The sequence below is a fragment of the Phyllobates terribilis genome, unplaced genomic scaffold (genome assembly GCF_046119375.1).
Source record: "Phyllobates terribilis strain yellow unplaced genomic scaffold, ASM4611937v1 Scaffold_1__5_contigs__length_1240528914, whole genome shotgun sequence".
In the NCBI taxonomy this organism is placed as follows: Eukaryota; Metazoa; Chordata; class Amphibia; order Anura; family Dendrobatidae; genus Phyllobates; species Phyllobates terribilis.
In genome coordinates, this window is record NW_027362761.1 from 366,447,759 (window position 1) to 366,459,860 (window position 12,102).

Here is a 12,102-nt window from a genome sequence, read left to right on the forward strand (position 1 = left end):
AGTGCGAACTGGAAAAAGGACCCCGGCGCTGCGATACAAAAGTGGTAACCACTGATCCACAGTGCTGCTCATATCACAAAACTTTGACGATACAAACATTTCAGAATTGCTTCTGGCACCAAGTAATTCATCAATGTGCTTTATCCCAATCTCAAGCCAACACCATTTTGCGTGCACGTACAGGTCTTGAGGAAGGGAGAGTGAACATAACCACTTTGGCCTGAGGGATGTCTGCATGTGATTGGAATAAAGTACACCGAGGAAAGGGGTTCTCTTTCCATAAAACTAGAAGTGCTATATGCTGCTGCTGAGCACATGCAGCCCATGATCCCTGTGTATACACCGGTTGCGGATGAAGATGAGCAGTGCTGCTGAGAAACTTCTCCTTTGTATTGGAAAATGTATTATACACCCACAATTGTATCTGTAAACTCAATATTTATTCGTGTGTGTGTGTGTCCAGGTACTTTTAGGACAGGTTCACAACTTGCATATCTGATGCGGATTTTAACTAGAGGAGACTTCAATAAACGTTTCTACACGTTACAGTTGTTTGGAAATAGACCTGTGGTGTGGATTTTAATAGGAGTTACATGATCACCTACTTGCAAGGGCAATACTAGGGAATCACGAAAGTGTGCAGACTTAGAAATATGCAGTTACATTGACTGCAGACTTCTGGCCAAAGTCAGGACAACCCCTTTAAGTCTGTACTATGCCAATACTTTGTGCGGATTCAGCAGATTTCATCCTATACAAAGGAAAGTAAGAATTCTGCACCAAATACATATTGATTTTGTTGCAGAAACATCTGCACTAAATATGCAGCATGTGAACCGCCATTAAAAGATCCACCCACACGCGCAGAGTTCGTTACCAAGCATCTTATCAGCTTCTGCCTCCATCACTGCTGGAAGAACAGCTTTAAATCCAGCTAAGCACCTCCATCAGCATTAAGAGCCATCTCTCCCATACACACTGGCCCTTACTTGGCTGAGCAGTCCAGTATTCTCTATTAGAAAGCTGCCAGCTGACATATCTCAGGAATAACGTGATGGGCAGTGCGAAAATGGACATGCGCGATCAACATCTCTATCAGTCAGTCGGCCCCCCCATACATATTAGACCTTCAGCCAAGCCAGTCAATGTCTGCTGACATTAGTCTAATGTGTATGGGTGCCCTATATAGACGAGGTAAGTGATAAAGACACTGCTCAATCATTCTCTCAGCTGTACACAGAGCATTAACATTGGTAGATAAGAAATGGAGCAAAACTGAGCTGCATTCTTAGGTAAAGAATGGCAATTGTGCTCATTTCGGCGAATTTCAGGTATGTCAGTCAAGTCAGCCTTTAAAACCTTACAGCACTGTTACCAAGAAGAGCACATAGTTCTGCTGCAACATTAAGGAATTGCATTACAAGAACATCGCCATACATCAGCTCATCTGTAGGTGGACGTCCTCCATTCATGTGCCTTTTACTACAAAGCTGTCGCTGTGAATGCAGGGTGACATTTCACATATATGTGTCTTCTCCTGGTTAGCCGATGTGATAGCTCTACACTAGTTTCCCGACAGGCCGTTCATGTCTGAGATGGTACTTGCCTTTCCCCTGTGACGTCCTTGAAGAAGAATCAGCACAGTCCCAGGGGTGATGCTGGAGCGCAGATTGCGCTTGTGCTCGCTAAAGGGTTTCTTGCCGTGGTTCAGAAGCTTACGTGGAACATCTTCAGTAGGATAGTAACGGGGCTGAAAGTAGGAAAATCAAACAATGTAAAGCCAGGTCATTAGAAAAGACCTCCCAAAACGTGTACCTGTCCCCCCAATAAGGAGGAACACCAACACATACCATTTTGCGCAGTTTAACCACACGAGTTCCACCATTCTTATCTCCACCAACTGTCTTACTCACGGTAGCACGGGGCCTCTCCCGCTGCTTCTTCTCAATCTAAACAAGTCAAACAATAGATATTAAACGACAAAAAAAGAAATAAAATCATATTAAACTGTATTACAAGCGGAGCTGCTTACTTTAGTCTCAGGGGCCTTGTACTTGCGCTTGTACAGTGCTTTCCTTGCAATCATTGCAGACCGGGAATACCTCCCAATTCCACGTACCAGTACTGGGTTGCGGCTGCCATGATGCTTCCTGACCTTCTTCACAGCCTGTTCTTCTGCCATCTGTAATTAAGAAGCTGATTAGAAAGTATTGGACTCAGAAGCTAAAAGTGATTACTCAAAATTGCAAAATTGTGAGGGTGGGGAGACTTATAGGAGTTCTCTGGGCACACAATATCAAAGACCTAGCCTTACTACAGCATCAAAGTCAGATCAGGTGGGGGTCCCATGTAAACATGTAATGGCCAGCTCCGGCTCAGTGCTGACATCCGACCCCAGCAGCTGATCAGCAGGGGGTGCCGGGGGTCACATCCCCACTCATCTGATACTGACCAATATCAAATACCTGGAGAAGGTTTCGCACCAATTTTGTTAAAATTAATAATTTATCATAATGTTAATTTTTTTGCATCATTATATGGTTTTAAATCAGTTTTATTAGAAGTTGTTACTTGGTAAAGACAAGTTATGGCCTCTCTGCTAAATAACAACTTGATCGCTGGGACATTTAACCATGTGAGCATAGACAGGTAGTGTGCATTCCCTATGGAGCTAATGAGCAATACGCTTTGTTTACCACCGGAAAATACCATAGAATTTATGAAGCGGCAGTCGAACGGCACAGAGACCCCCACCGATCGGCACGTTATTACCTACCCTGCAGACAAGCGATAACCTGTTTTCTCTGGACAACCCCTTTATCACCAAAGCTGCACAAAAAAGAGTAAACTGGGGTAAAACTAGTAGAAAAGTACAAAGCTGCATTACAGGACTGCACCTGCCAGAGAGGGGATCAGGGCAACCGCCGTGGGAGGACAATCCCCCCAGAGCCTGCACTAACGGCAAGAATCTCTGGTGCCCACCCGGCCTGCCGCCGGTCAGTGCAGCTTTCTGCAGCGCTCACACACTCCGCTCTGCTACATCTGACATAAGGAGCCCGCAGCCCCGGAGACATGCACAACCGGCTCCGGCATGTACACAGCACCAGGCCGGGACACACTCGTCACACGGACACTACACCCCCATAACGGGCCATATCGGCCCCACAATGCAGCTGCACTATTTGCTGACAGCCCCGGGTAGTCCGGGAGGAGTTAGGCCGGCACCCGGGACAGGATTCCATCGGATTACACCGCCAGGGCCCCGCTCTCACCACAGAACATCCGCCATTCCTACCTTGGCTGAAAGGAAAAAGGGTTAACATCCGGGAAATGGCAGTATAAGAACCCGACGCATACGTCACTTCCGCCGCAGAGGATTCTGGGAGATGTAGTTCTAACTCCTGGGCTGCACTCTTTCGATACGACTTGCCGCCGCCGCCTTTGACGTCACGTTGTCGCGACGTTGCCGGAGTAATTAATACATTCGGATGATATGTTTTTGTAAATGCTCCGGTCGGGCTCGAGTCTGATGCGTATTCCGGGAGAGACAAGTACACGGATGCCTGGGGTTCCGGTTTTCATCCAAACTGATGGTTTCCGCTGCTTCCAGTAGTTTCTCCATGACTGTCCCAGTACGGAGACGCACCACATAGCATTGTGCGGCGCTTTCTGCTACTTCTGTCATTCTGAGAAAAGTTACCGGAGGGCTGTCTGGTGGCGCGGTCTGATGACGTCATTGGTGGCCGCCCGGGTGGTGGTGGAGCTGCTGCTGGAGGCCTGCGTCTGATCGCCACCCGATTACTAGCTCTGCGCTGGGAATAGCGCCGCTGTGCGGAGGCCCCGGGGCCCTGATCCAACAGCCGGGAGAGCCTGCAGCTGAGCTGTACAATGACATCCAGGAGGTGAGACTGCCCCCCCTGTGCGCTCCACTACTGCCCCCCCTGTGCGCTCCACTACTGCCCCCCCTGTGCGCTCCACTACTGCCCCCCCTGTGCGCTCCACTACTGCCCCCCCTGTGCGCTCCACTACTGCCCCCCCTGTGCGCTCTGCCGCTGCCCCCCCCCTGTGCGCTCTGCCGCTGCCCCCCCCCTGTGCGCTCTGCCGCTGCCCCCCCCCTGTGCGCTCTGCCGCTGCCCCCCCCCTGTGCGCTCTGCCGCTGCCCCCCCCCTGTGCGCTCTGCCGCTGCCCCCCCTGTGCGCTCTGCCGCTGCCCCCCCCCTGTGCGCTCTGCCGCTGCCCCCCCCCTGTGCGCTCTGCCGCTGCCCCCCCCCTGTGCGCTCTGCCGCTGCCCCCCCCCTGTGCGCTCTGCCGCTGCCCCCCCCTGTGCGCTCTGCCGCTGCCCCCCTGTGCGCTCTGCCGCTGCCCCCCCCTGTGCGCTCTGCCGCTGCCCCCCCGTGCGCTCTGCCGCTGCCCCCCCCGTGCGCTCTGCCGCTGCCCCCCCCGTGCGCTCTGCCGCTGCCCCCCCCGTGCGCTCTGCCGCTGCCCCCCCCGTGCGCTCTGCCGCTGCCCTCCCCGTGCGCTCTGCCGCTGCCCCCCCCGTGCGCTCTGCCGCTGCCCTCCCCGTGCGCTCTGCCGCTGCCCCCCACCGTGCGCTCTGCCGCTGCCCCCCACCGTGCGCTCTGCCGCTGCCCCCCACCGTGCGCTCTGCCGCTGCCCCCCACCGTGCGCTCTGCCGCTGCCCCCCCCCCGTGCGCTCTGCCGCTGCCCCCCCTGTGCGCTCCACTACTGCCCCCCCCTTGGTTTTCTTTTTATTGTGAAGCAAACAACAAATAAGAAAAGTAACGGAAAATATCAGTGTGCATAAACTATTCACACGCTAAAGTCAGTACTTTGTAGAGCCTCCTTTTGCAGCAGTTACAGCTGCAAGTCGCTTTGGATAAGTCTCTATGAGCTTTCCCACATCTTGCCACTGGGATTTTTGCAAAACTGCTCCAGCTCCTTCAGGTTAGATGGTTTCCTCTGGTGAACAGCAATCTTCAAGTCTGACCACAGATTCTCAATTGAATTAAGGTCTGGGCTTTGACTAGGCCACTCCAAAACATTTAGGCTGCGTGCCCACGTAGCGTTTTTCAAGCGTTTACGCTGCGGAATTTCCGCAGCGTAAACGCTAGGTAATCCGCTCCCCATGGTCCCCAAGGGGATTCCGCAAGTTCTATGCCCACGCTGCGGATTTTTCCGCAGCGTTTATGCTGCGTTCAAAAATCCGCAGCATGTTCGTTAATTTTGCGTTTCCGCAAGCGGAATTGCTTGTGCAATTCCGCATGTGGTAAACGCGCGATAAGCGCGCGAATTAACGCGCAATAAACGCGTGCGGAATTCCGCATGCGTTTTTCCGGGAGAGGACATGCGGAAATGAAGCAGAAATTTTCTGCTTCATTTCCGCAACGTGGGCACATAGCCTTACATGTTTCCCCTTAAAACAACTTGAGTGTTGCTTTAGCAGTATGCTTTGGGTCATTGTCTTGTTGGAAGATGAACCTCTGTCCCAGTCTCAAATCACTGACAGACTGAACAGGTTTTGCTCAAGAATATTCCTGTATTTTGCATCATCCATCTTCTTCTCGAATCGGACCCTGCTGCCGAAAAACATCCACACAGCATGATGCTGCCACCACCGTGTTTCACTGTGGGGATGGTGTTCTTGGGGGTGATGAGCTGTGTTGGCTTGGCGCCAGACATAAAGTTTACTTGGTGGCCAAAAAGTTCAATTTTAGTCTCAATAACCACAGCACCTTCCTCCATATGTTTGTTGAGTCTCCCACATGTCTTTTGGCAAACTCAAAATGAGCCTTACAATTTTTTGTAAGTAAAGGCTTTTTTCTGCCCACTCTTCATAAAGGCCACCTCTATGGAGTGTACGGCTTATTGTGGTTGTATGGACAGATACTCCAGTCTCTGCAGCTCCTTCAGGGTTACCTTTTGGTCTCTATGTGGCCTTTCTGATTAATGCCCTCCTTGCCTGGGCTAAGAGTTTTGGTGGGCGGCCCTTTCTTGGCAGGTTTGTTGTGGTACCATGTTCTTTCCATTTTATGATAATGGATTTGATGGTGCACCGGTGATCATCAGAGATTGGGATATTTTTTATATAACCCCAACCCTGACTTGTACTTCTCAACAACTTTGTCCCTGACTTGTTTGGAGATCTTCTTGGTCTCATGGTGTTGTTTGGTTAGTGGTGCTTCTTGCTTACTCGTGTTGCAGCCTCTGTGGCCTTTCAGAAAAGGTGTGTATATACTGATAGGCCATGTGACACTTAGATTGCACATAGGTGGACTTCCTATCACTAAGCATGTGACTTATGAAGGGAATTGCTTGCTCCAGAAAGTATTAGGGGCTTCATCGCAAAAGGGATGGAATACATATGCACATGCCAATTTTTAATTATTTGATACCATAAATTAAATGTGTGCCTATATTTTTATCAACTTCATCAACTTAGACTATTTACTGCTGATGCATCACACACCAATTGGATTGCAAAAATATTTAAATACAGGTTGTAATGTAAACAAAATAGGTAAAAAGCAAGGGGGTGAATACTTTTGCAACCCACTGTAAGGCTGTCCCACTTTGGGTCAGGAGACCCATGGTTAGTCCGTGCAGCATGATCCATATTCTGATGGTGGCACTGGGATGTGTGAATGCTGCCTATAATTATATACATTTCATTTACAAGGATGAGTCAATGGCAATCCCACTGGTGCACTTGGGTTCTCTATGTATTACATGGGCCATGTATTGCTGTATTGCCCTTCATAGTGTAATATGCTATACCATGTCCCGGTGATAACAAGTTGTCCAGACCTGCTGTGATCACAGTTTCCCCATGTTATGTCTTTGGCATCTTGCTCTATTTTAGGACAACCATCCACTCCCTTTCCTGCCCCCTGAGACATTCAGAGGGGCGGCTGCCTGCAATGGAGTATAACTGTTAGGCACTTGGTTTGGGGCAGCCTTTTCCTGTCTGTGGTCAGGTTACTACGAGTTGTGCTGTTACTTGTTACGTGTCTGTAGAGAGGAAGTGTCTGCCTGACAGGGATAGAGCAATAAAGGCAGATTGCACTAGATTGCTCATACTTCCCTGAATATGGAACAAATGGCGTGGAGACTAAGGGTGCTTTCACATTGCGTTCTGGAACCCGTTAAGTGGTTCATGTCGGGGCTTATGTCTGAACTAACGCCCCCTCCCCCCCTCCCAAAAACAGGATTTGGACGTATGCAATGATGGGGCCATAGACTATAATGGTGCAGGCAGAGCAAACGTGCGATCTGAGTGCATTCTTTTCGGGTGTGTACTCCTACTGGAGGTTGACGCTCAGATGTAGTAGACTGCATACACGCCCGTAAATGATGTACGTCAGAGCACACATTCGCTCTGTTGGAACCATTGTAGTCTATGGCCCTGTTGTTTGTGTAAGCCTCGATGTGAGCCACTGATGGATGCCTAAAACGCAATGTGAAAGCACCTGTCATGGGTTTACCTTGACAGAGAGGGACCTGAAAACTGTGGTGTCTGATTTCATGTACTCCTGCACTGACTATAAACACTTCACCTTCATATTAAAACAGTGCAGGTTTCTGTTAGCAGTGCATAGGTTAATCTGTTCAGTTCAGAGCTCCTGAAGCTTTCCTGCTTTCATGGTCTCAGCTGTTCAATGTTGGCCACTCACCTATGCTATATATACTTGCCTCTTGCAATCAGGGATCGTCAGTGTTAGTTCATACTGTTTGGTTCTGGAGTTGAAGGTGTTGGTTGTTGGGAGGTGGCTTTTGGAGAGTTGTTCAGAAGACTTTTGTTTGGGGTTTGTCTGTGTGCTCATCCTCTCCTATTTGGTTTTTCCTTCCTTAACTCCCCGGTGTTCCACTCTATTGCTTGAGAGCATTTTGTATGATTGGTATTTCATTTAACTCAGTCTGTCTTCCCTTGTTTGTCTGGTTGGTGTATTCTTATACACTGCTACTCCCCACTTCCCTGGGTGAGGGAGGGGACAGATAAGGGCTGATATAGGATCTCAGCGAGGCATGTGGCCTTGGCATCTTCATTATCAGAAGTAATCAGGGGAGCATGGATAGATTAGGGCACCCCCTAGGCTTGAGGAAAGGGAAGGCGCCCCTAACCCAGGGGTATCCTGCACAGTGCCGTGACAGCACCCTTACTGCTCCACTTTCACTTTTTATAAATGATTGGGCTCCTCCATGTCATGAGCAAGACTGCAGAATACAGACTTAGGCTACGGTCAGACGGCCATATTTTCTCTCATCTGAGAGAATCTGGCCGATTGTGCAAATGACACTGATCAAACTCTGATTAGAGTTCGATCCAAGTGTCAGCATAGTGTGCTCTGATGTTATCCGAGTCAGTCTGATGTTTTCCACGCACCCACAGACTTGAAAAGGATAAGTGGCATCTGATTTCAAAGTGAAATTGCAGCATGCTGCGATTTTTTTATTTTTTTTTTTCCAATGAATAACATTGATCCGAGTGCTATCCGATAAAAAAAAATCATGGTTTAATGGCTGCCAGGGACTGAACTGAGCTGGATATCGCTGGGACAGGGGGTTTCCAGCAGCTTCTTCCTGCCCTCTGCCCTAGAGGACAGGGTCTGTACCTGCGTGCGTGTATAGGGAGGCCGCAAGCATTTTAGAGTTAAAATATATATGGCAGAAATCATACAGCCAGTGTCTGATACATGCTACTCCCTCGATTGGGCAGCAGTTATCAGCTGTCAGGTTCCTTTTGTCCACTACGTTTTCATTGATGACATATCCTTAGGATAGCTCATCAATGTCTTATCAGTTGGGGTCCGACACCCGGCTCCTCCGCCAGTCACCTGTTATCGGTGGCAGGGGTGGCCGCCGGCCAGAAATACTCACTTGCAGAGCTGTTCCATCTTATAGTGTCAGCAGGATACTACACATCCGCCTCTTATTGATTTGAATAGGAGGTGGATGTGCTGTACCAAGCCCTGGCCACTACCAGAAGATGGCCACCGACACCGATAACAGCTGATCAGGGGGGTACCGGGCCAGGACCTGGCCGATCAGACATTGATGACCTAGGTCATCAATGAAATAGTAGTAGACCTAGTAGACCACCTCTTTTAATGATTCAGTCAGCTTGTGTGTATTCAAATTAGCAAAGACGGCATATCTCAACCCCCTGGCCATATTAAGGGGCATGTACACCTCGCGATTATCTTGAATGAACATTCGTCTCCCGATAATCGTCCAGTATAAAACAGGCTGCTGATCACCTGACAAATGAGTAAAACACTCATTTGCCTGGTGAAATGATCTTTTGGTTTGCTGAAATTTTCATTGTTCTCAGCAGCAAATTGTCCTGTGTAACAATGGAAGTCTATGTGCACTGAAACCATCTATTGTTGATCATTCTGTGCACATATTAATGTGGTCTGCCTACCGTATATACTCGAGTATAAGCCGAGGCACCTAATTTTACCACAAAAAACTGGAAAACTTATTGACTCAAGTATAAGCCTAGGGTGGTAAATTTCCCCCAATCCTGGTATGCATGGCACCCCTCATCCCCAATCCTGGTATGCATGGCACCCCTCATCCCCAATCCTGGTATGCATGGCACCCCTCATCCCCAATCCTGGTATGCATGGCACCCCTCATCCCACAATCCTGCTATGCATGGCACCCCTCATCCCCAATCCTGCTATGCATGGCACCCCTCATCCCCAGTCCTGGTATGCATGGCACCCCTCATCTCCCAGTCCTGGTATGCATGGCACCCCTCATCTCCCAGTCCTGGTATGCATGGCACCCCCTCATCTCCCAATCCTGGTATGCATGGCACCCCCTCATCTCCAATCCTGGTATGCATGGCACCCCCTCATCTCCCAATCCTGGTATGCATGGCACCCTCATCCCATCCTGATATGCATGGCGCCCCTCATTCCCCAATCCTGGTATGCATGGCGCCCCTCATTCCCCAATCTGGTGACTTGTCTATTTGATATTATTTAGGCGTTTCTGAACTTCCTCCTGGGTTAGGTGGGTGATATTTAGCGGAGGGTTTACTTTATCACTCTGCATTTCCTCCGATAAATTGTTTTCTTTTGTGAAAACAGTGGAGAAGAAGCTATTGAGTAGGTTTGCTTTAGGCTGAGTTCACACGATGCGTTTTTCATGCGTTTCCGCGGCGTTTTTGCAGTTGCGTAAACGCCGCGGAAAACGCATGAAAAACGCATGGTAGAAGGGCAGCAATGTTCCCCAATGGAAATCCGCATGTGCTGTGCCCATGATGCGGATTTTTCCGCAGCGTAAACGCTGCGGTCAAAAATCCGCAGCATGTCAATTAATTTTGCGGAAACGCTGCTCTTTTGCCGCCATTGACTTGCATAGACCGCATGGAATCCGCATCACTGTATATGTTGATGCGCTTTTCATGCGGTCTAATGTGCGGATGGTACCCGGGTGTGGATGAGAGGACTCTCATCCAGACCCAGGTACCAAAAGAATAAAATAAAAAATATATATATTCTCACCTTCTGACGGCCCGCGCTGCGTCCTGCCGGCTTCCGGGCACTTCGCGTTTGAATGAAGAAGGACCTTCGCTGACGTCAGAGTCATGTGACGGGTCACGTGACGCTGACGTCGGAAGGTCCTAAAGTCTTCACTGCCGGCAGCCGGGACCGATGAAGCAGGACACCGGGGGCCATCAGAGGGTAAAGTATAGATTTATTTTTTATTTTTTGACATCACACACTATATAAATCCATGCCGGTTGCATGGATTTATATAGTGTGAAGTTGACAAGCACTTTCCAAGTGATGCTAAAATGGTTGGGAAGCGCTTGTCAACCCGCATGCGGAAATGAAAGTGAAGACCGCTTCATTTCCGCATGTCCCTGGCAGGAAACCGCATGTACACTCCGCATGCGTTTTTTCCTGCCAGAGAGATGCAGAAACGCTCAGGAAAAAATCCTGAGCATTTCTGCATCGTGTGCACATACCCTTACACTCATCGCCCTCTATGATTTACCCAGGTTATTTTTCAATGGGCCAACTCCATCAGTTTTAATCCTTTTACTATTTATATAGTTAAAGAACAGTTTGGGATTCGTTTTACTTTCCTTGGCAATTAGTCTCTCTGTCTCCTCTTTTGCTATTCTTATTTGTTTCTTACCAGATTTAGTTTTTTTCCCTATAAGATATTAGCGCTTCCTCGCTGCCTTCTTGTTTAAGTTTACCGAAAGCCCTTTTTTTGTTTTTCATTGCCCTCTTGACGTCCTTATTTAGCCACATTGGCTTCCCTCCTATTCCTAGCCCTTTTATTCCCATAAGGTATGTACCTTCTACAGTGACTATGTAGGACTGTTTTGAAAATTTCCATTTTCTATCCGTGTTCCTATTACTGAAGATACTAACCCAGTCTATAAGGTGAAGGCATCTCTTAGCTGATCAAACTTTGCCCTCCTGAAGTTCAGTGTTTTTGTGACTCCCTTGCTGGGCACCCTACTGAAGCACATGTGGAATTGTATAATGTTGTGGTCACTATTTCCCAGGTGCCCCCGACCTGCACCTCAGTTATTCTGTCTGGCTGTTAGTTAATATTAAGTCTAAAAGGGCCGTCCCTCTAGTTGGTTCCTGCACAAGTTGTGACAAAATAATTGTCTTTGATAATTGACAGAAACCTGTTTCTGTTCTAAGACTGTTCTAGTTATCCATAGCAACCAATCAGATCTCAGCTTTCACTTTACCTCAGCAGCTTCAATACTGACACCTGCTCTCTAGTGGCTGTAGGCAACCAGAAGAACGATCTTACTGTGAGGCAATTCTTACAAATATTGTTGATAAGTCCTCTTTTATCAATTCATATAAATGACCTCTTCGAGGCTATGGAGAGGACGCTGCCTGGAGGATAACTCTGCCCTCAGAGCTTATTATACATGAAGGGGAGTTACCAGTGTGAGGCAAGTAACGAACACAGAACAGGAGAAATTAACTTTATCTTCTTACAAACACAATACTGCAGTTCTCACAGCTCTGCTTGTATTGCAGCCCTGTCGGCCTGTGAGCTGGAAGCTGAGAGGAACCTGCAGGTGTCAGTTATAGTCACCCACACAGCTCTGCAG

The 12,102-nt window shown here is 48.7% G+C and overlaps 2 protein-coding genes across 6 annotated transcripts in view; one reads left to right on the forward strand and one right to left on the reverse strand.

Moving 5' to 3' along the window:
• The window catches only part of RPL6 (ribosomal protein L6), a 566,325-nt gene that overhangs the window by 2,797 nt on the left and 551,426 nt on the right, over nt 1-12,102 (reverse strand). For 2 of the 5 annotated variants that reach the window (XM_073676361.1, XM_073676362.1), the window contains exons 2-4: nt 2,033-2,182; nt 1,851-1,949; nt 1,607-1,750 (exon numbers count right to left, since the gene is read on the reverse strand). In XM_073676361.1, coding sequence (XP_073532462.1) covers nt 1,607-1,750; nt 1,851-1,949; nt 2,033-2,182 — 393 coding nt within the window. Of the gene's footprint in view, nt 1-1,606; nt 1,751-1,850; nt 1,950-2,032; nt 2,183-2,776; nt 2,830-3,272; nt 3,414-12,102 lie in introns of those variants that run through there. The other 3 variants (XM_073676357.1, XM_073676360.1, XM_073676358.1) reach the window with 3 other exon arrangements.
• The window catches only part of PTPN11 (protein tyrosine phosphatase non-receptor type 11), a 90,521-nt gene continuing 81,796 nt past the window's right edge, over nt 3,378-12,102 (forward strand). The window contains exon 1 of the mRNA XM_073676356.1: nt 3,378-3,902. Coding sequence (XP_073532457.1) covers nt 3,889-3,902 — 14 coding nt within the window. The 5' untranslated portion in view covers nt 3,378-3,888. The remainder of the gene's footprint in view (nt 3,903-12,102) is intronic.